The sequence below is a fragment of the Sphaerodactylus townsendi genome, linkage group LG06 (genome assembly GCF_021028975.2).
Source record: "Sphaerodactylus townsendi isolate TG3544 linkage group LG06, MPM_Stown_v2.3, whole genome shotgun sequence".
NCBI classification, from domain to species: Eukaryota; Metazoa; Chordata; class Lepidosauria; order Squamata; family Sphaerodactylidae; genus Sphaerodactylus; species Sphaerodactylus townsendi.
The window spans coordinates 59008801-59031269 of NC_059430.1; the positions used below are offsets into that span (position 1 = coordinate 59008801).

The 22469-nt window shown below is 40.2% G+C and overlaps 1 protein-coding gene across 4 annotated transcripts in view; it reads left to right on the forward strand.

The window, feature by feature from the left end:
- PTPRB (protein tyrosine phosphatase receptor type B) overlaps positions 1-22469 on the forward strand; it is a 96954-nt gene that overhangs the window by 67012 nt on the left and 7473 nt on the right. For all 4 annotated transcript variants that reach the window (XM_048500679.1, XM_048500680.1, XM_048500681.1 and 1 more), the window contains 14 exons: positions 433-711; positions 2423-2572; positions 2710-2953; positions 5865-5971; positions 7660-7759; positions 8670-8753; positions 8848-8865; positions 8985-9066; positions 11209-11299; positions 13289-13365; positions 14588-14722; positions 16311-16433; positions 19103-19266; positions 20528-20663. In XM_048500679.1, the coding sequence (XP_048356636.1) occupies positions 433-711; positions 2423-2572; positions 2710-2953; positions 5865-5971; positions 7660-7759; positions 8670-8753; positions 8848-8865; positions 8985-9066; positions 11209-11299; positions 13289-13365; positions 14588-14722; positions 16311-16433; positions 19103-19266; positions 20528-20663 (1790 nt within the window). The remainder of the gene's footprint in view (positions 1-432; positions 712-2422; positions 2573-2709; positions 2954-5864; positions 5972-7659; positions 7760-8669; positions 8754-8847; positions 8866-8984; positions 9067-11208; positions 11300-13288; positions 13366-14587; positions 14723-16310; positions 16434-19102; positions 19267-20527; positions 20664-22469) is intronic.

Sequence of the window (22469 nt, forward strand, 5' to 3'; positions counted from 1 at the left end):
GGGCAGTGGTGGCGAACCTTTGGCACTCCAGATGTTATGGACTACAATTCCCATCAGCCCCTGCCAGCATGGAGTGCCAAAGGTTCGCCACCACGGGCTTAGGGGAAAGCCCTGGGCTTGTGGAGAATCTCTCGGGGTTTCCCACAGCATCCCTGGCTGGAGTGAAGGAAGAGCTGGGGAGTTGTGGGGAACTATGAGTGGGGTGAGAAGTGCTGCAACAGGTACGCTCCTGGATATACCACGGGGAATTTTTAAAGTGCAAAATCAGCCGTAGATGTGGCTAGCATTAGAACCTTACTGTTTGAAATGGTATATTTAAAAAAAATAATTTTAGCTTTAATATCTTGGGATTCTTTTTTGTACCACAAATTAAGCACAAGACATCACTCAAAAAGTTATTTTTTTCTATGTTATATCGGCTTTTCTTTGAAGGACCAGATAAGATACAAAGTTTGCACTGCCGGCCACAGACCTCTACTGCCATTGCATGTTCCTGGATCCCTCCTGACTCAGACTTCGATGGTTACAGTGTTGAGTGCAAGAAAATGGATACTGAAGAGATTGAATTCTCCAAAAGAATAGAGAGAGAGAAATCTGTGCTTAATATCATGACCCTAGTGCCTCATAAAAGATACTTGGTGTCCATCAAAGTGCAGTCAGCTGATATGACCAGTGAAGTGGTAGAAGATAGCACCATCACTATGATAGATCGTAAGTTTTCTGCATCAACTGATTTGCAAGCATGATGGAATGAAAAGGAAAACTGGAGTGGCGGGGAGGGACTTCCAGTGTGAGATAGAAGCCTTTGAAATGAATGACATGTGGCCAGAATGCAGAATTTCCACTTTGTTGCATTCGGTGCATATTATAAAGTCATGTATGCGTTTCAAAGCTTTGAATGTATTTTTAATTGCTAAATGTTTCCTTGACTCATGCTTTAAAAACCAAAGACATGTTTTAAACTCTATCAGCAAAAACTCAATCATCTCTTTGCCTTCCATTTGCAAATGCCTCTTTTCATCTTTTCTTCCTTTTTTCCCCCATTGATCTTTTCTTGCACCCTTTGTTAGCATCCTGCAGCCCTCCAAACAAGGCAGCTGGATATATGTTCCTTCCTACAGTCATGAAGCAGGACATCTAGCTTCTCTCAAGCCTTTCTCTCTTCTCCTCTCAGGTGCTTATTGCAGTGAGTGTTAAGGAGAAGAGTTACTTCTCTGAATCTCCATCAGTTTAACCATTTCTCCTTCATGGCAAATAACAAAAAATGTTATTAGCAAATTACTGCTATTAGTTGAGCTGCTGTGATATCACAGAAGGGTTGAGCAACTTGGGGCTAAAAAGCCATTCTTTGCAGGTCTCACAGCTGGCATTCAGTTATCCATGAGCATGGTGTTAAAGATAGCATGCTTTCTTAATCAGCATGGGCTTCTGAATAATATTTTGTTGGTCTATATCAGATGAGCAGTTTGAACGTCATTTGATGAAAACAAACAAGGTCAGGTTATAATAAGCAACAAACCAGATGACAGACAATATGGCCAGTGATTGTTTGAAGGACTCTGTAAATCCATGACCAAACTGGGTCATTAAGTGGCCCACCAGGACTCAATAAATCTCCTTTTTTTGCTGCAGGCTTTGGAACTGCAGAAAGACTGAGATTATCAGTTACCTGGTAGGTAGGCTGCATTCCACTTAGTAGGTGACAAACTGTGCAACGGTAAGGCTTTGGCAAGGCCATTTACAGCCAAATCCAGAGGGGGGGATTAATCCCTCTGGAGCCGGTGCACTCCTGTGCTGTTGTGAGTGCCCACTCCACTGGTGCAAGGAGCAAATGCAGCAGTGAAGGGGCAACTTACCTGGGCATCCTGGTGCCACACAGCTCTGCAATGCCTGACCCAGGAACTGCCTGTATTGTCCAAGCCTGCTGGTGCAAAATGCTGTTCTAGTGTGGCTGGGGGCATTTTGGAAGCAGGGCTGACCTTAACCTCCAGTTTCTGGTTGGCACCTATGCACTGGCAGAGCCTCTAGTGGTACCTCTACTCTCCCCTTTGGGGTATTTCAAGATGAGTGGAGTTTTTTTTTCCATTTTTGAGTTTCTGCACTGTGGGAAATCCCTTTGGAGCAGGTGGGGCGCTGCTGAAGCAGCGCCATTCCCACCCACCCATTAGCTTCTGATTGGGTGTTAGAATGCCATCCTAAGCAGAGTTATACCCTTCTAGGCCCATGGACATCAATGGACAGAAGGGTGTAATTTGGGATTACTGTGTTAATGTTGCTTATCATTCTAGCTGACTGGAAATTGGATCACAGAAAACAGAGATTTCAAATGCATACAGCTTCAGCATTAAGCGTATTAACCTGTTATTGTAGTTAGTAACAGGTCAGTGAATGATTTTTGTAACACAACTGTTTTATCACCTAGGACCACCACCACCACCTCCACATATTCGAGTGAACAAAAGGGATGTAATTATCACCAAATCTTCCATTCGCTTTACTTTCAACTGCAGCTGGTTCAGTGATACCAATGGAGCTGTAAAATATTTTACAGTGGTTGTAAGAGAGGCTGATGGTATGTTTTCATGAGTTAACATGGTGCCTTTGTTATCTTCCACAACTGGTTGAGTCACTGTAAATTTCCATAAGATTTGCATAATTCTCATTGTAGAAATAGCACAGTATTTCACTTTTCCAATTTCTCCTTTCCAGACAGTGAAGAACTGAAGCCAGAACAATGTCATCCTTTACCTTCGTACTTGGAATACAAACAGAACAACTCCATCCAAGTCTATCAAACAGATTATTTTGCAAGTAAATGCACTGAAAACCTGGACACCAGTTCAAAAAGCTTTGATATTAAACTTGGAGCAGAGATGGAAAATTTGGGAGGAAAATGTGATCCTAATCCGCAGAAATATTGTGATGGGCCACTTAAGCCCAGGACTGCCTATAGGTTAGATTTATTGTGGCAATCATGACACCCAAATTGTGGCATGTTATTCAGAACAGTGCTCTCTAGGCATTGAAGCATTTAAGCAGCTGTATATTAATATCTCCAGCTTAATTACTTTATCTGTGCTTTACAGTGCCATTTATAGTACAATAATAAGTTTTACTGTGCCATTTACGATGCCATGCTTCTCATAGTTAATGTCTAAACAGTTCCTTCACCCATGTCTATGAATGCTGTGCCCTAATGTATTAGGTATGGAGGTCTGTGAAGTGAGATTCTGTGCAATGTTTGCATTGATGTGTCACTCCAATCCCTCCATGAAAAGCCTCAGATCCCAAATCTTTCTGTGTGGTATCCTGGAATATGAAAATAATAGTACACTTATTGTGGATTATTCTGATACTAGGAACACAGTGGTTGCATCCAAGCTTCAGTTTTTGTTGTCGAAAAGATACTTCTGACAGGGACAGTGGCGTGGGTGGGGGTTTTTACAATGTATCCAGTGCTATTCCTAGTTGTGCCCTGATCCACAAATATGACATTCCCAAGGCACAGCGTGATGAAGAAATATAGAGAAACAAAAAGTTTTCATCCCATTTGCAGTGCCTCTGATCCTACTGAATAGACTTCATCGCAGCGACGTAGATATAGATTTTTTCTTAACAAAATTGATCATCCTTGTGCAAAAATAGTATTTTGTAAAGTGACCCCTAGAAACCAATAATAAATGTGCCTTCTTTGAGCCTTTTCTGTCTAATATTAACTTTTTCTCTGAAACCTCCAGATAGAAAAACAATCTCAAAACCATTATAAGTTAGATCACAATGGTCCATTCCACACAGCACAAAAAAGATTTATGTGTGACATCTTAAAAAGAGGCAACTGCCTCTTTTCATTCCATACATCCAAAATAAGATTTCTGGGGGAAGCAGCATCTGGGCTCTTTCCAATCAGCAAAGGCATCAGAGGGGAAAAGAGGCTGTTTCCTGCCCTATCATTTTGCTCTCTAGTTAGTTTCACCCTCAGCTTCCATCTGACATTTTGTGTGTACCTGAAGAGATTCTCCCTGTCACCATTTGCTGAAGGTTGTCCCAGGATGTTTGCTCTGCAGGCTCTGATCCTGGGCACTTGTTCAGTCCAAAAAGTACAAAGTTGTACTCAGCTGGTCTTGCCGATTCCAGCAATATATAGTTTTCCTGTTTTTTTTAATTGAAGAGTTATCATTGTAGCTATGCAAACAGACATAAGAGAATCTTAGCCACTTGGAAAATGGGTTGACCACCCATTGAAACACATTGAGTTGACCTGCCTGCCTTCAATAGAGGGACTTTTAATTTATTTTTTTCTTATTGCACAAAAAACCTCAGTCAGTCTGAGGGCAAAACACTGAATATTTTTAATGGACATCAGACCTGTCTTCCAAACTTCTAAGATTTACTTTTTCTTGATAGGTCCTCAATTTTTTTTTAAAAAAATGAAAACTATATATTGCCAGAATTGGCAGGACCAGCTGAGTACAACTGTGTACTTTGGGGGGGGGGGTGAAAAGACACCCAGGATCGGAGCCTGCAGAGCAAATGTCCTGAGGCAACCTTCAGCAAATGGCAGCAGGGAGAATCCCTTCAGCTGCACACAAAATGTCTGGCACAAGCTGAGGATGAAACTGACCAGAGAGCAAAATGAACAGGAGGGAAACATAAGACATCTCCTGAGCACTGTATTCTGCATAGCCAGGCAAGAGACATCTTGCAGGTTGCTTCGGGGGAAAAGGTGCATTTTGAAGCATTTTATTTAAAAAGACCTCTTGAGCAAAAAGAAGGCAACCTAAGGATGTCTTGGGGGAAAGGCTGTGCGGAGTGCCTTCCCAGCATGCCTTTTTTTTGCATCCTCAGGATGTTTTATTTTATCTGTGCAGAATGGACCAATGGTTGCATTTTTCCTTAAAATACTGTTTCTGGGCCAGCAAATAAGCATTTAGGATGAGTGTTCTATCTCCTTTGCCAACACAGTATTAATAATGATTGACAAGTTTAGAGTGCTAGTTCTCTAGAAAAATGGACCAGCTTTTCTAAACGCATTTAGTAGCTGGCTATGCCTAGGAACAGAAAAAGCTAAAACAGAATGGGCAATAAAACCTGCTGTCTAATACTCTACCTAAGCAAACAAATCTATAGTCCAGCCCTATGCAGAGCTATTGACATCTATGAAGTTAGACTAACATAGTTTACACAGCAAAACTCTTACACATGATTTACAGCTCTATAAATGGACCAGAATATTTCCTCTTTCAGTCCATTCCCTTCCCTAAGTCACTACAAAACTGTAACTACAATACATTTTCTCTCGCTGCATTCAAATCCTTATCTAACTTGAGTTGCATAAATATTGCAGAAAATATGTTTAAAAATAGAAAATATACTTGGAACTAAAAGATGGACATGGATTAGGAAATTCTACTTGGTATGATAAGGTAGAAGGAAAGGCTGCTTCCCCTACCCTAACCCCAGAGTTGCCACTTGAAGCCCCACCTCACTTCAATTCATTGAACAGGCCTCCCTGAGGAACTTTTTAATAAATTATATCAAATAGGTAGCAGTATCCTGCAAATTATCTGTGTATTCTAGCCTCTAACCTGTGAATTGCAAGTTAGTGAAGAATTGTTGTGGATTCAGGGGAGCACTTCTATTCATAGAGAAAGATTCATTCCATAAGAAAAGGATCACCATTCTATGCAACTCCATAGTTTGGATGCAGATAAATATGTCCTTTTTCTTGAGTTGGAAAAAGTCAAAAGCAACTAGACCTTTTTAAGCAGTAGTCAAAGTAGAAAGAAAAAAGTAAAAGAAATGATAATTATATTTTATACTTCCCAGAGAGTTCTAATTTAAAAACACTTTCCTTCCTCTCCTAGGATCAGTATCCGGGCTTTCACACAACTCTTTCGAGATGACCTGAAAGAACTCCCTGAACCACTCTTCTCTGACACCTTTTTCTCCTTGCCAATCACAACTGAGTCAGGTTAGTTTTACCTCTTGGGATATTTGAAATATGAGCTTTAACTAGAGACAGTTGAGACTAGGAAGGGCTTTGCAGAGCTTGGCTAAGAGTTCTTGTTGTCACCAAATGCATCCAGGCAGAAGGCTATGCCATATTTAATGAGAACCTGGAAAAATCATCAGTGGCTTCCCGATTTGGAGGCTACTCTGTTAAGATGTTCTTTTTGAAAAGCTGCTGTTGAAAATCCTCTGAAGAGCTTTAGCTACTGAAGTATGTGGAGTTTGCTTTTTCACAGAAGAGTTCAATACTAGTGGTCTAAAATCTGCTTCATAGTTTAATTTCAGAATTTAGCCCCAGAAAGTTTCCAGTGCTAAGATCTACATATAAATAAATAGTGAAGGACAGTACAGAGTAATGGATTATGTACATGTTGTGAATTGTGCGAATTTCATTGGATAATGTACATAAATGCTCACAGTCTGCACATCTCTATGAAAACATAAGGCACTAGGGATGCCTGAACATCAACTGTTTTGGCTGAGGGACTGTTCACTAGTTGTAAACAGGGAGCTGGGGGGGGGGGGGGGGTGGATTCCCTGTACATCGCAGGGAACAGGGAGTCCTATTTTTTCCCTCTCCCACATAACAATTGTGGATACATTCGACTGGCAGTTTGTAGTATAAATAAACATTGAACAAATCAGTCATTCTCCCAGCAGTTATAAACTGGTGTGTGTGTGTGTGTTAAGTCTTACCAGTTGGGGTTAGTTTATGTCTATGTCTATATTATTTCATGCATGCACATTTTTGAAAAACATTGGAGGCATAGATCTCTCATCATAGAAAGCTAGGGTGGTGTGGTGGTTAAGAGCAGTGGACTCTAATCTGGAGAACTGGGTTTTATTCCCCAGACCTCGACATGACCAACAGACTCTTGTCTGGTGAACTGGATTTGTTTCCCCACTCCTACACATTGAGCCTGCTAGGTGACATTGGGCTAGTCACAGTTCCCTCAGAACTCTCTCAGCCCCACCTACCTCACAAGGTGTCTGTTGTGAGGACAGGACGGGAAAGGAGTTTGTAAGTTGCCTTGAGTCTTATTAAAAGAGAGAAAGGTGGGGTATAAATCCAAACTCTTCTACTTCATCATCTAATTATCTGACCCGACCATTCTTGACTCTGTATAGAATCGACTCATCTACTGTGCAGATGTAAAAGCCCCCACAAGGCAAAGAAATGATACTCTATCACAGTAGTTGCAGTGTAGCTGTAAACATGTTCAACAGCCAATCAGAGCAATTGGTAGATGAACAAATAGATAAGATATTTGGTTCCTATCTGAATATGGCTATTGAACATTTTCCTGGCAGACATAATCACTGCAAAGATTGAAGCATCTCTATAAGAAAGTGAGAAAATGAATTGGGAATACTGCACATTGCCCAATTAACTTGCATAGCCTCCATGAGAATAATGTCAATTGGTTCATCAGTGTGCATTATTTGGGGGGGGGGGGAGCATGCACACTACTTAGACAATGTGCAATTTTTGTGGCAGTTTACAACTATTAATCACATTGTGCAATATCTGAATGTAGTTGCTTGTTATTGGTATCATCAGAAAACCGAAAAGGAGGTAAGCATAGTATATAATAGAATAAGCTTCTTGTAGCCTCAAAAATCTATACCCAGATTATTTATTCTTTTTAGAGACCTTATTTGGAGTTATAGAAGGAGTGAGCGCTGGTTTATTCCTTATTATTATGATGGTAGCTGTCACTGCATTTCTGGTCTGCAGGCAAAAAGTAAAGTAAGTTGAGCTTCATGTTTCTTTCTTCCCAGTTCTAAAGGATAGATGGAAATTCATATATAGTGTGATATAAATTTCAGGGCATGTCAAAGTGATAAGTTAAATATGTAAATTAATATTACGTTTTGAATATAATATGTATCAAGTGGAAAGCTGTAGCACACTGCAGCAAAATAATTGTGTTGTGGTGATTAATTCATGACTTGTTCTTGTAACAAACATAATGGCATGATTCAGACATCATATGTTACATTAAATGACAGCAAATTACGGTAATTGTCCAAATGCAGCCTATTTTACTAGCTGTGGTTAGTTAAAATACTTAAAACTGGAATATAAATTCATGGCTTGACATTAGTTATGGCTGATAAACTAGTCTTAACAAGAGGTTTGCATTATGTATAAACATTCTAACAGGGTTGGATCCCATCTAAAATCTGTGCTCAGGCTCACAGCTTCCACATCTTCCCCCTCCTGAAGCAGACAAAAATACCCCTTAAAATACTGGGAAACCTCAATAACAACGCAAGAAAACAGTTGGAGGACTGTTTCAGGGAAAGCCCCTTTCCTTTGGTCTTGCACATATGGATCTTTTCAAGATCTTTTTAAGATGATCCAACCCTAAATCGTGATATGCTCCCTGATGCTCCCTTGCAGATTTCCCAGCTACAAAGATGCTTGGCCTGAGTGAAGGTGATGAAAACAGCATTTGTCAAAGCAAGTCATGGTTTGAAGGAGTGCATACAAACCAAATCCTGGTGCATCAATTCACACTAGCTAAAATAAACCACAGTTTTGTATGGCGGCTGAACAGAGCATATTTGTTTTAGATCATAAGTGACTTTTCCTGGCAAGCCAAATTCACCCTAGTGAAACAAAATGGCATCCTTGTTACTTTTTTGTATTGTAGTGGTGGTCAGGAAAGACCAACAGCAAGGATGAGCATTCGAAGAGACCGGCCACTGTCAGTCCACTTGAATCTAGGACCCAAAGGGTAAGGTCAAAGTGTTTGCCTCTTGCAGCATAGAACAATGCATTCTTCCTACACACCAGCTGACATATTATTTCTTTTCTTTCTAAATACAAAGGAACCGGAAAACTTCCAGGTAAGAGCTAATATTAATTCACTAGTGATAACTTTCCTTCGACTGATTTGGATGAACCTATCTCCTTGTTTATATGCTATGATCTCAGTGGGGGATATTTTTTTTCTTGACTATTCCAGCCCAATAAAAGTGAATCAATTTGAAATGCACTTCACTAACCTTCAAGCAGATTCCAACTATCTCCTGTCCAAGGAATATGAGGTAAGATCCAAACAATGTGAGAAGCGATTGTTCAAATGTGTTGTTTAGGTATATTTGGCTGCAGTTCACAGCGGCCGATTACACAGGGATTACACAGTGGCCGATTACACTTACCTTGAGATTGTTCTCTATGCACTGGGCTTGCAGAGGCAGAAGCCCAGTTCTTACCCAACTGCCGGTCTCTCCTTTTGCCGGTCTCTTATCTTCCCATCAACAGATTTAAAGGCACAGGTCTCACTGATATTCTCTTCCCCTCCTTTCCCCTCTACACACACACACACAGAGAGAGAGAGAGAGAGAGAGAGAGAGAGAGAGAGAGAGAGAGAAACGATGGGAAGGCTTAGTCAGGGAGGTGGGCTGGGGGAAAGCCCTGTCTTTGCTAGTTTCTATAGGGTGTGTTGTGCCATTGTTGTCAAACTGCTTTGACAGGGAAGGTGACCTTGGTGATGGGAGGATATGGACAGAAGAGAAAAAGCTTCATTATTTGCAAGGGAGCATTTCCCTCTTTCACATGCACAGGACCCTGTTCCCTTAGACATGATTCTTCACCTCTCAGCTTTTCGTGCTCCTTTCCAGGAAGTCCTGGAATCAGAATTTAAAGGGCTGCCAGTGCCAGGTCTTGGTGGTGGGGACCCCCTTCCACAATAATAACCAGTGGTGATCAGGCTCTGGCAAGATAATTATGTCAGCCACCTAAAACCAGCTTAGATTTTCTTTATTTTGGCAGAGCAAAGGGAAATTATACTTGAAGTCAACAGGGTAATTGCTGGCAAAGGGCATGACAGTAGTGGTGGTGGAGAACGATCAGAGAGTAGGTCTGAACAATAGAGAGAGAACGGGCGGGGGCAGGCACAGCCTCCTCAGCTGCTGCTGATGTTAGAGGTACTTACTGTGGCGGGGGGTGCACGCGCCTTTGGATGAAGAGGAGGAAACCACCACTACACACACACATCCAGACACCCCTCCTGCCCTCTGACTGGCAGTATTGGAAGATCCCAGCAGACATCATGGCAGGGATGTGGAGCACCTTTGCTGGCTGCTGAGAGCCTCCCTTTCTCCACACATTCTCCTTCCCTCCCTCCTCCTGGCACGTGAGAAAGTAAGGATGTCTTGTGCTGTTTGATGTATTGATATGAACATTTAGAGAAGTGGGAAGGAGTCAGCAACATGGAGGAGGGCGAGGGGGAAGTGTGCAAAGCAGCGCACAGGAGTGCGGGGAGAGACTAAGAGACTGGCTGTGGGCAGAGGGAAAAGGTCTGGGGCAAAGCTGTGCTCATTGGCAAATCTGCCTGTTCTGGCTGCAAAGCAAAAAATTAAATTTGTGCTAGAAGTAGTCTTGCTTGCTATGGGGAGAATAGAAAGTGGAAACTGGGCTTAAGGAAATATGTCTGAACAAGAAATCTTGCAGCAATGCACATTTGTCCTCATCGCACAGCAGATGCCTTGTGCATAATCAGCCAATGTGTTTACTCAAGAGCTATCCAATTAAAGTTAATAGAATCATTGCAGAGGAAGTCGACCAGGGTACACTGAGGGGAAGGAGATGCATTTCAAGTAACCAAGAAGGGAGATTACATCACATATATGGTGGCAGATGCTGGGAGGGCAGGGCACTGTGTAGCAACTTCAAGTGCAGATGACACCATAGTCTACCTGTTTTCCAGAGATTTGCACAAAATTGTCTGTGTTTCGCAGCTTGTCCATCCTGGTTTCCATATTACTGTACACTTCCTGAACCTGCAGGATACCCCACCTTCCACACACACACTATGCATTCCCACATATGTAGCCTGATCCTTTGTAGATTATTTGTCAACAATCATAGCCTTTTATTATTTATATACTTTTAAACTGACTTACAACTTTCTAAACAGCAGTTTAATATGACATGGTGAAAAGTGGTTGACTGTTCTGTTGAAAAACAGTTTAGTGCTGGAAGAGCAAGATGTGAGAAAGAGGTTGCCCTAGAAAAGGTGAGAGAGCAAAGGCTGGATGAAGAATGTCTCAAGGCAGATTTGTTTAATTTCAGTCACATATAGATCTACTCCTTTCCATTGGCCTTGAACAGCTGATAATCTGTAGAGGATGCACATAAACATTATTTAACTATTTTCACTTCCCATTTTCTTCTGCCTTTTACAGGATCTGAAGGATGTGGGTCGAAACCAATCCTGCGACATAGCACTTCTGCCAGAAAACAGAGGGAAAAATCGATACAATAACATATTGCCCTGTAAGTCTAACACTCGGCAGGAACCTTTTTCCCCCTCTCCCTCCTCCTCTATCTTTTCATCAGGAACAAATGGACAGAAAATGTGGCATATCCTTCATCCCAGTGTCCTCCCTGGCAGCAAAGCACCTCTGTCATTCTTTGAGATTCATAATGTATACTCTCAAAAAAGAGTATGCTGACTTCATACCAAAATGTAGTGTCTAATAATTTTCCCCCTGGTTATGAAAAGTTTCAGCTGTTAAAGCAATTTTGCTGAATTGTCAGTGTTGATGGTAGGCAGATGTAGCAATAAATAGGACCCTCCTCATGCATGGCTGATTTTATGAGATCTGCCCCAAAAGATAAACAGCAGAGTTACTTCCATAGCAGTCTTTCAAAACATCAGCAACTGAACCCATTATAGTATGCTCATAAATAACACACTCAGCAGTACTGATTCTATACACATTCTGTTTATAAGAAAACATTTAAAGTAATTTGGGTTCCTTCTGTGATTTGAAATGTAGACTGAGACTATATTTTATTTCCAAAAAAACCCAGTACTAACTGGGGAATCACTGGGAGTTCTTGTGCAACTCTGCATGCTCTTGGGGTGAGCTGGGGGAGGAAAAAATTTTTCTCTCCATGGTCAGCAGGAAGCCTCCACAGTGAATAGGAGTGTTTGTATGACAATGTGTCCAATTTGGGCATAACTTATCTGGTTCCTTTTTCTTTTCTCCCATTGAGGCATTTTCTCCAGCTCAATGGCAGTAGGACAGCTTCAGGTAGCACATTGATATGACTGCAGCCACTACATGGGGTAGAGCTAAGTTATGCTTTCAAAATGGCATGGGGCAGTTTGTAGCCATTCCCCCCTGCCCTTTAGACCTTTGAAGGGCTTTTCCTAATACTACAACATGGGTTAGCGGAAAAAGGAAGAAAAAGAGGGATTCCAGGCTTCGGAAAATATCCGAATTTGTTCAGGCTTGATGGAGAACTAGATGGAGGCAGCACCAGAGCAGAGCAACAAATGGACTTATGGATTCTATACCTGCCTGTTCTTGCTTCTCTTGCTGTTGCTGCCATAGAATAAATATGGTTTTGCATGCTTATGTCGATGCAGCCATTGACAAATCTGTCAAGAGATGTGGTCCTGCTGCCTGCCTTCCTTGGAATGGCAAATGCAGGCCATTGGGTACCATGCACCTCTGCTCCCCTTACTGTGTTACCAGATAACTCCACGTGCCTGCTCTGAAAACTTTAATTACCTATACAGTTGGGACCTTTTTCTTATCCCTGAAATTTGGCAGAGATAATCACTTGGTGAGAGTACCATTCCAAAGGACATCATTCAAATTGAATAAAGACAGTAAGGCCAGAAATGAATTGCCTGTAAGATCATTCATCCTATTTGTCTGAAATTTGACCAGGCAGATCTAATTGTAAGAAGTAAAGTGTTTAAAAAAACACACACAAATAGGAAGGGAAACAGTTTCAGCTTAACTGTATGTATTTACCATTAAAGACAAAAGAGAGAAATGAATAAATGAATCTAATAAGGAATGAAATGAACTTGATTGAAAGTCCTAAACTAAAATGAAAAAAGATATGCATACCTCTAGCAAAATCCTGTACAGAATGGGTAATGAGTAAAAAAAAAAAAAGGCTTCTCCATCCATGCAATGTTACTTTAAACATCATAACTTTGTTTTCCTGCTTGAAAATCCAGCCATGAACATGGTGCATGAGGAGTTTTTGTTGTTGAAAACTGTGTACATGGTTTTCAAAAAAATATAGTTGGTATTTCCTTCAAGTTAAAATATTTTACACCTGATTTCTAACACATCTAGATGAATGGCAGTGTAGAAATATGAGATCTTTACTGCGAAGTACCAGATATTCAGGCTCTTACTATGAAAGAACAGTTACTCCTTTTCCATTTTTATGTTCCCATTTAAATTCTATTAATGAGGATCTAGTAGTAATATATTTCCAATGAATCTTTCACAGATGACACAACACGAGTGAAACTTTCAAATGTAGATGATGATCCATGTTCTGATTATATCAATGCAAGCTACGTTCCAGTAAGTACCTCTACTTGTTTTTTATAGCTATAATAAAATATTAGACATTTCACAGTACTCTATAATCAGGTTCTTATATCTCTGATCTATATCATTCCCTTACCCAATACATCTTTTACTTGAAAATCTAACAACTGTAATGGTTGTCTTAAAATTGGGTTTCAGTCATTGCTTAAAGTGACTCACTAGGATTGCTGTAGTTATATCCAAACAGCATTATGATCATCGAAGTGCATGTTTTCAAATGTCACCGCTCTTGCGGAACCTGTACAAAGAAACATAGCCATTTACTACAATGGGTACTAAATGACTGAAACCACATTTAATCCTGAAAGTATTTCCACCTGCATTACAGTAAATCTGATAACATTTGCACTGTTCCATTTGCAATAAAGGACAGCAGAACTTCTCCACATCTATAGGTCTCCAAATAAATTAATTGCTGAGACATTCTCTTTACCTGGCCACACAGCTTCTCCAATCACTAGGCCTTGTATGAGTGGATTTTTGGTTGTTGTTCGCAGATATACCGACCTTTTGTTTTCCTCATATAAACTGAATGGTTCGATCTTGATTTTGATGTTTTATTCTGTCAACAATTAAAACATTACACAATCCTTAGCAGAGGTACACTCTTCTTAAGCCATTGAAGTCAATTGTCTTAGTAGAGTGTAAGAAGAGTTCAGCTGGTGGTTTAGACAGGGTTGCATCTGCCACCACATTTCACCATGGTTTACCACAATGTGGATTATAAACATAACAGCAACAGACTTAACCCACAATATAAATATTTTCTTGATGTTTTATAATGGATAAGTTTTACCTATACTCAGGATCAGATATATTTAAAATTCTAAAACTATCTGGAGCTTTTTGTTCTTCAGGCATCTTTTTGAGGTAAATTTGGTCTCTCATTAGAGTGATATTTAATTTAGATTGTGTGGGTTGGTCTTAAGAAGAGCAGAAGAGTGACTGGTAGAAGAATAAGACCTGTTTTGTGGCATAGTGATTGTATAGATAACCTTTGATTATTTTCAGCCCTATGATTAAATTCATTGATATACCCTCTTCCCCTACGACCCTTATAGTCCTAAATACCAATGTACATTGTAAGATGTGTACTTCCAGGTCATGAATACAGGAGCAATTACTTCTGGTGTCTGGTTAGGTGACTGGTTACTGGCTAGATATCTGAACTAATGATACTTTTATGAACTGGCAGGGCAATAATTTTCGTAGGGAATATATTGCAACTCAAGGACCTCTGCCCGGAACAAAGGATGATTTCTGGAAGATGGCATGGGAACAGAATGTTCACAATGTTGTCATGGTAACCCAATGTGTTGAGAAGGGACGGGTGAGTAAATAGCTTGCCTCTTTCTTAATTAGATTAAAAGTTGTTTCAAAAACAGCCCTGAAATAACTAAGCCAAGGTCAAGACTTGTTGAATTATAAAACAAGGGAAAGACTACTTCTTAAAGAATCTCCCCACATATGCAAGAAGAGTCCTGCACAAGTAATTAGCTAGCCCTGTGGCTTGGAGCCACATTGTGGGCGCAGGTCAGAGAATCAATAGAAAGTGGGCCCATGTTACCCTGTTCTGGGAGAAAGGGAACACATTGTGAATCACTGCATAGTCCTTGCTTAATTTGAGCCCAGTAGCACCTTAGAAACCAGCACGATTTTCAGGATATGAGTTTTTGAGAGTCAAAGCTGTTCATCAGATTTTAAGCTTTGATTCTCAAAAGTTCATACCCTGAAAATCTTGTTGATCTCTAAGCAGCTGTTGTACTCAAATTTAGCTTTTTTTACTGTAAAATTGAAACCCTGTTTCAATTATTTCCAGTTTCAATAGTCAGAAATAGTGATTATTTCACTGGTACCTAAGGCAGCTATTTCCACAAAACTCTACCTGCACACAAGGTGATGGTGCCTTAGAGTTGTAACTTCTTAGTAATTTTTTCACAAAACTGAATTTTCTTGAGAAACATAACTTCCTATGGAATATTTCTTGGACATCCAAAGGTTATAGATTCAAAAAATAATCATAAATGCAGGTGAAATAGAGGTGTTGATTATCTATTTACACAATCAAATAAGCATGTTCAAAATGTGAGTTCATTGTATGTCAGCAGACTTCAGCATCTGGTTAAGGGATATGTATTATTACTTTATCAAGCTCCCAGTTTAAAAGCCTGCTCTTATCCCATCTTGAAGGTCTGTGGTAGAATGGCAGTTGTGTGTAGAGAAGAACCCAACAATGTATTTCAGTTTCAATGGAAGTGCTCTATTCATGCTCTCAGCACACAAATGTGTGCATGTGATTTAGCCTTGATACTTACTCAGAGCTTAGATATGATATAGCCAATTATATATGATTTACAAGTTCAGTAAGCTGTTTCATGATACAAATGCATATGGCACTTAATAGAAAGGCAAACGTAATTGACAGTACATAGTTTATTCTACTTGAAACCATTCCTTCTGTATAAGGGGGCTTTTTATAAGATACCAAATGCATCAAAATTGGCATAAAACAAAAGGAAACCATAAGTATTCACATTCTGGGATCTAAGATCTGCATTAATAAATGGTATTATAAAATATACATTAAGTTTCCAGAATTTGCCATTTATACCTCCAAATTGGTGCAATTAAAAAAAATTATTTTTAAAAAATTTCCTTCCTCACCCCCCCCCCCAAAAACCAAAGGAGGAAAAGTTTTAAAAATACATAAAATAAAAACAAAAATGTAACAACAGTGGTGGTACATCTAGACATAAGTGCCTATAAACTGATGCACTTATATGGAACTGACTAAAAATCAAGTTTGTCTTCTAGATTAAGATAACTGATGTACAACTGTTTTCTAATGAACAAAAGGCATGTAGGTAAAAAAAAGGATGTTGTTCGGTTATTAAAAATGAACCTTTTTATCTTTCCAGGTAAAATGCGACCATTATTGGCCCTTTGATCAAGATTCCTTATATTATGGAGACTTAGTAGTCCAAATGCTATCTGAATCAGTGCTCCCAGAGTGGACAATTAGAGAGTTTAATGTTTGCAGTGTAAGTATATACAACTAATTTAAGCAAGTTTTCCCAGTTTTGAAATATAAGTCCCAAAACCTGGACATAAATTGCCAAGTCTGGGATACAATTTACAGAGTCACTGTAGCTCTTAGAAATTTGCCAGAATTTAAAAGGACCCAATCCTCCACACTGGACTTAACTGGACAGTTGGCATCCTTATTTCATCTACTCTTATTCAGGAGAATAGCTGTAAAACCACTTGGTATGTAGGCACCTTGAAAGTAAGGACCACTCCAGGCAATCTTCTGATCTGTTAACAGTAAGGGAAAATGCTGATCTCCCAGTCAGTTGTCATCAAGCATGTAGACATCAAGCAGAATGTATTCCATGGTAAACTATTTTTTTTCAGAATATCTTCAAGCTTGTATTTATAAGCTGTTCTGGGGTATATACTGTTCCTGTATATATTTATATGTGTTTGCAAATTTTGCACTTTTTTGCACTGATTTGCACTGGCACTTTTGATCATTAAAACACTTCCACTAGAATATCAGTCTGTCTTTATCAGGTGGCCAATTTATGGTACTGGTCTCTAGTTTGATGAAAATGCCTTTCAAGTTTGTGTGGCAGACTATTGCAAAACAGGTTTCAAGATACCTGTAAGCTTGTAACACATCGTAAGATTCTCCCAACTGAAGAATTGGAGCTTTCCCCCCTTTTCTGTTCCCTTTCAACACCAACACCACCAACATCCTTTAACAGGTTTTTTTATTTGGAACATTCAGCCTAATTAAGGCTAATTTTGCACTTTCTAAATGCTCCGTGGCTGAGCCGAGGAGCATACCTGTTGTGGAGCTTCTCGCCCTGCTTGTAATTCCCCACTGCTGCCCGGCTCTGTCCTTTGCTCGAGTCAGGGCCAGTGAGGGAAGCCCCGAATGGTTCCCCACAAGCCCAGGGATTTTCCATGAGCACTAAGCACTGCGAGCTCCTCTGTAGTCTCTTTCACACATGCTCAGGCAGCCTTCATTTCCTGCATTCGGACTGGCTGAATCTTTCCCCATTCCACCTCCCCATTCACTTTCACTATAGTTTTACATGACTCTGAACACAAATCAAGTGCTGAGAATTGGCACCCACACACACTCCCCTCCATCTAAAATCCTTGCATGTGCGATGGGATCACCATCCTCCACCCCCTCCATCTAAACTGTAAATCTAAAATCCTTGCATGTGCGAGAGAATCACCACCCTCCTGTTTGTGGCGCCTGCACACGCTGCTTTTCTGCCCAAGGTTTCTTCCTCCTTTATAAAAGCCAAGGTTTCTCCCTCTGGTTTTTTTCACTGCGGTGGGGGGAGTGCGCTGCTTTTCAGCGCCTGTCCATTGGTGGGGTGGGCCAGAATGGTGAGGCGGGAAAGCTGGCCCTGTTTCTGCTACAGAGGAGTTTTGCATGCCCGTGGAAGCCTCCAGAGCAACAAAGGGGCATTTCAAAAGGACCTCAAGCTTTGCAGTTTAGGAAATTTGCAGAGCAAAGCCATTGCCACAAGGCGGCTCCTGGGCAAAAACATGGCAACCACGCTACAGCACTGGGGGCTATGCAAAACTTCTGATTGCATCAGGGATTCCACACTCCAACAGAGGGGCAATTTTGGCATGCAAAATCAGCCTAAGAGTCTTGGGGAACTCAAAAAACTTGCTTGAGTGTGTTCCAACTTAAAATCATGGGATAATGTTTGTGTATGAAGAGCCAGCATGACAGCCAGTGTTGGGTTGTAATTATACTCTGTCTCAGTAAAAAAAAATGTTAGTATGATCAGTTGAGGTGCAGCAGTTGAGAAAATTGTTTGTTTCCTCATTAGAATATAGTTCTGAACAAATATGAGAATTCTCATTCATTTTTATGCACTGCCTTTATCAAAACCATTATTTTGTGCATTACTTAACATATAATGTTGTATAACGAAACTGAATGTCAAAATTTATTTTTACTTTCAAACTTTCAAATGGATGGAGGGCAATAGGTCTAGGAAGGTACCTAGGTGAAGCGTTCTACAACAAAGAAGGTCCAGCATGTTGAGTTCTGTGGTGAAGAAATATACAACCTTATTAGCATTTTTTCCCTGAAACAGACTATAGAATGCTAAATTAGGACTGGGAAGAACTAGGGTCAGTAACTAGCCTAAGCTTCCGTACGTGTTGTAGATAACGGGGGAATGGGGTTTGCCATCCTGAGCTCCTTTGAGGGATTGTTAGGATAAAAATCTAAGACCACATTTAAGTAACATATGAATACCTTGTTGGAACAACAGCACAGATGGCTCTGATTCCCAGCTAAATATCTGAACTGCCAGATCCCTCTCAAAGTTTTTATTTGCTGGTCTGACACATTTTTTTAAAAGCCATCATTCTCCTGATATTCCGCGAAATGACAAATATAGTGTGATACTGATGGCCCAGGCTAGTCTGATTTGTCAGATCTCAGAAGCTAAGCATTCTCAGTCCTGACTAGTACTTGGATGAGAAACCACCAAGGAATACCATGGTTGCTATGGAGAGGAAGGCAATGGCAAAGCCACCTCTGTTAGTCTCTTGCCTTGAAAACCCCCACTGGTTGCCATGTCAGCTATGACTTGACAGCATTTTACACAGCACACAGTGTCTGCTTCCTGTTTTTAATTTTCCCCTTGTCTTTTAATATATTGAATAGGAAGAGCAGCTCGATTCTTCTAGACTTATTCGTCAGTTCCATTATACTGTGTGGCCAGACCATGGTGTTCCAGAAACTACACAGTCTCTAATCCAATTTGTGAGAACTGTTCGGGATTATATCAATCGAACACCCCGAGCTGGACCAACCATAGTACATTGCAGGTATTTTATTTTATTTATTTATTTCATTAAATTTATAAACCGCCCTCCCCGCAGGGCTCAGGGCAGTGAACAATAAGTAAATACAACAATAAAATCAGCCATAAAATACAATGAATCGGAAACAACATAGCAGATGATTACAGACCCACTCCACTCTCCCCCACCTTGTACCCACAAGAGGCCAAGATGGTAATGTGGGCTTAATATGATCAACCTGGCTGGCCAGATGGAAACCCCAGGCGGAATTGTTCCGTTTTGTAGGCCCTGCAGAAACTTTGCAAATCCTGCAGGGCCCTGATCTCCCTAGGGAGCCTATTCCACCAGGTAGGGCCAGGGCCGTTAAAGTCCTAGTCCTTGTAGAGGCCAGCTGGATGTTTTTTGGGCCAGGGACCTCCAACAGGTTTTCCTCCAAAGAACAGAGGGGCCTAGCGGGGCAATACAGGTATATGCAGTCCCTCAGATATGTATGAAGAGAAATGAATCCATCTTGGAAGGTTGTGGGAGTTCTGAAAAATATTCCTAAAATTGGAAGGGGCTTTGTTGGCCATACAGTTGAATGTCCTGCTTGATGCAGGAAATCCAAAGCTAGAGCTTCCTGGACAAAGGCCACTCCAGCCTATCTTAGTTTATTGAAAGGTCCATTGAGGAAATGTGAATTTCAATAGTTATGCAACAAGAAAGCTAAACTAAATGTTAATTTGGGAACTATAGTTTTCAAAATGGAGAGCATCTTTAGAAATTAGTAGGAGGTGCCGAAAGGCCCCTGTATTTTGCAAACTGGATTTAAGCTACAGGTTTAAATTCTTAGTTCTTTTCTTGTTAATGGAAAGGAGCTAAATGGATTTTACTTTTTTTTAAAAGAATGGTATAAGCTGCCTTGAGCCACAAGTGAGATATAAATATTTTAATTAAAACATAGCTATTGGTTTGGAGCCAAGGCAATTTGAATGGAAGCCAAGCACAGAGGAAGTGGGGAGACTAATTCTTCCCCAATCAAAACTACTGGTCCCCAAACCTAAAATTAATGTGTAGCTTGTTGCTAAATGTTTTCGAGGAATAGAATGTAACTGCCAAGACATCATCAATGTAGTATAATGAGAAGTGGTTTTGCCTTTCTCCCAGTTAAAAACAAAAACAAAAAATAAAGCAAAAACAGTTACAGTTGAAAGCTAACAAGGGCTCTCAAAGTGAATTCTTTGCATGTAATAATGGCATGGATGACAGAAGTTAATTGGGAAGAACAATTTCCACTTTTTTTCAGTGCTGGTGTTGGGAGAACTGGCACATTCATTGCACTGGACCGAATTCTTCAGCAGCTTGACCTAAAGGATTCTGTGGATATTTATGGGGCAGTGCATGATCTGCGGCTTCACAGGGTTCATATGGTTCAGACAGAGGTAAGCCTTGACTATGGAATGTCTCTGTTATTGTTGTAATAGCAATAATAGTAAATATCAAAATAATCAGACCTTCCTGCTCTGGTCCTCTGTACCCCAGAACCACTCAGCAGAGCAGTGGGGGAAAACGGTGAGTCCCAATAACCGGATGACCTTTTCTGCTTGTGCAGTTTACTGCAGATTTTCTCAGTGGTCAAATGTCATGTTTTGGAAACATTTTCTGGGAAATCATTCTGCAAACCTCCTTTCCTCCCATCATTTTGGTTTTTCCCCCCGTGTCTCTTTAGTTGCATTTATCACACACACTACTGTTGAAAACATATTATTCCTAATGGTGGTGGGTTGTCATCTGTAATGCAGAAGAACAATCCTTCCCCCCTTTTTTTCTTTTGCACAGGTTCATTAGTGTTATTGTGATTTATATTTTGAAGCAGCAATTCAAAACCGTCTCATTATTATTGAGAATTGCCAGCCAAAACAACGCCAGCCAAAACAACAAACAGAAACATGTAACCCACCCACAACCCACAAAGAACTCCATGTTCTGACCAAATTTGATCTGCAATAATACATGATTGATACTACAGCAATCCCCAACTACATTTAGCAATTACTCCTAGTATTCTTTTCAATCACCCCAGCTTCAAAATCACTCACTGCCCTAATGTCACATTATTAGTTCAATATGAAATTCATAAAGCTAATCCAGTCAACCATGCTATCTTGTATCTCTGCTTTGTTAAGATCACAAGTTCTGTGTGATCCTGACAAAGCTGATCCAATCAACCATTCTATCATGTATTTCTGCCTCAACATTGCATTGCTATTTCAATTACAAAGATGATTTTTAAAAAATACGTTGAAGATAGAGGAGAGGGGGAGGCAAAAATGGCTGAAGGGGAGGTTGGTCAACTACATGGGGTCTGGATTGGGGCCAGGTGTTTGTACAAAGTGGAATAAAAATCCTACTGGAGCAGGAGTCCTGAAGGGACAGAAACAGGTAGCCCACCCCGCACAAAAAAACCACATTTTTTAAGCCATTACATTACAGCTTCAGTAACACACAATCGTTACTGCTGCAATTTCCTCCTGCATATACAACTTCCCATACCAATTTCACTCGCTCCTAACTGTGGACACATTGCCTCTTTGCTTTAACATTACATTGCTGATTCAAAATGAAATTGCCAGCACTAATATAATTGATCTGGCTTGTCTGTGCCCTAGCGTTACATTGTTGATGCAATAGGAAAAAGATAAAAAAATAAAAATTCATTTCAAAAATGGAGGATAAGAGAGAGGAGAAAATAGCTGAAGGGGAGTCAGGCAACTATACAGGGACATGGAAAAGGGCCAAATGTTCAGTGGGATGACAAAATAAAGACCATTTCAATATGATTGCACACTCTAAGGAAGCTTGAGGTAAAGGTGCTTGGGAAAACAATGGAGGAAAAATGAAGGGAAAACATTTCTGGAACTAAACATAGGAAAATTTATATGGAATTAAAAGAAAAAAGTAGCACTTTGGTGGCAAGATATATTGTGAACAACTTGTGTGGAAAAGGCCTTAGAGTTTTGACAGGGGAACTAGCAAATCTAATTCCTGCAATAAAATTATTTCTTATGAGAAAATTCTAATTCTCACAGCAGCTGGCACAATAATGTTATAATAAGTGCTACAAGAAAATGCAGATCACTTGTGGGCAATACATACATACATACATAAACCTTTATTGGCATAGTCAGAAAAAAGTTACATGAATCGGGAACAATTGCATGGATACATGATAGATAAAAGGCCCCATG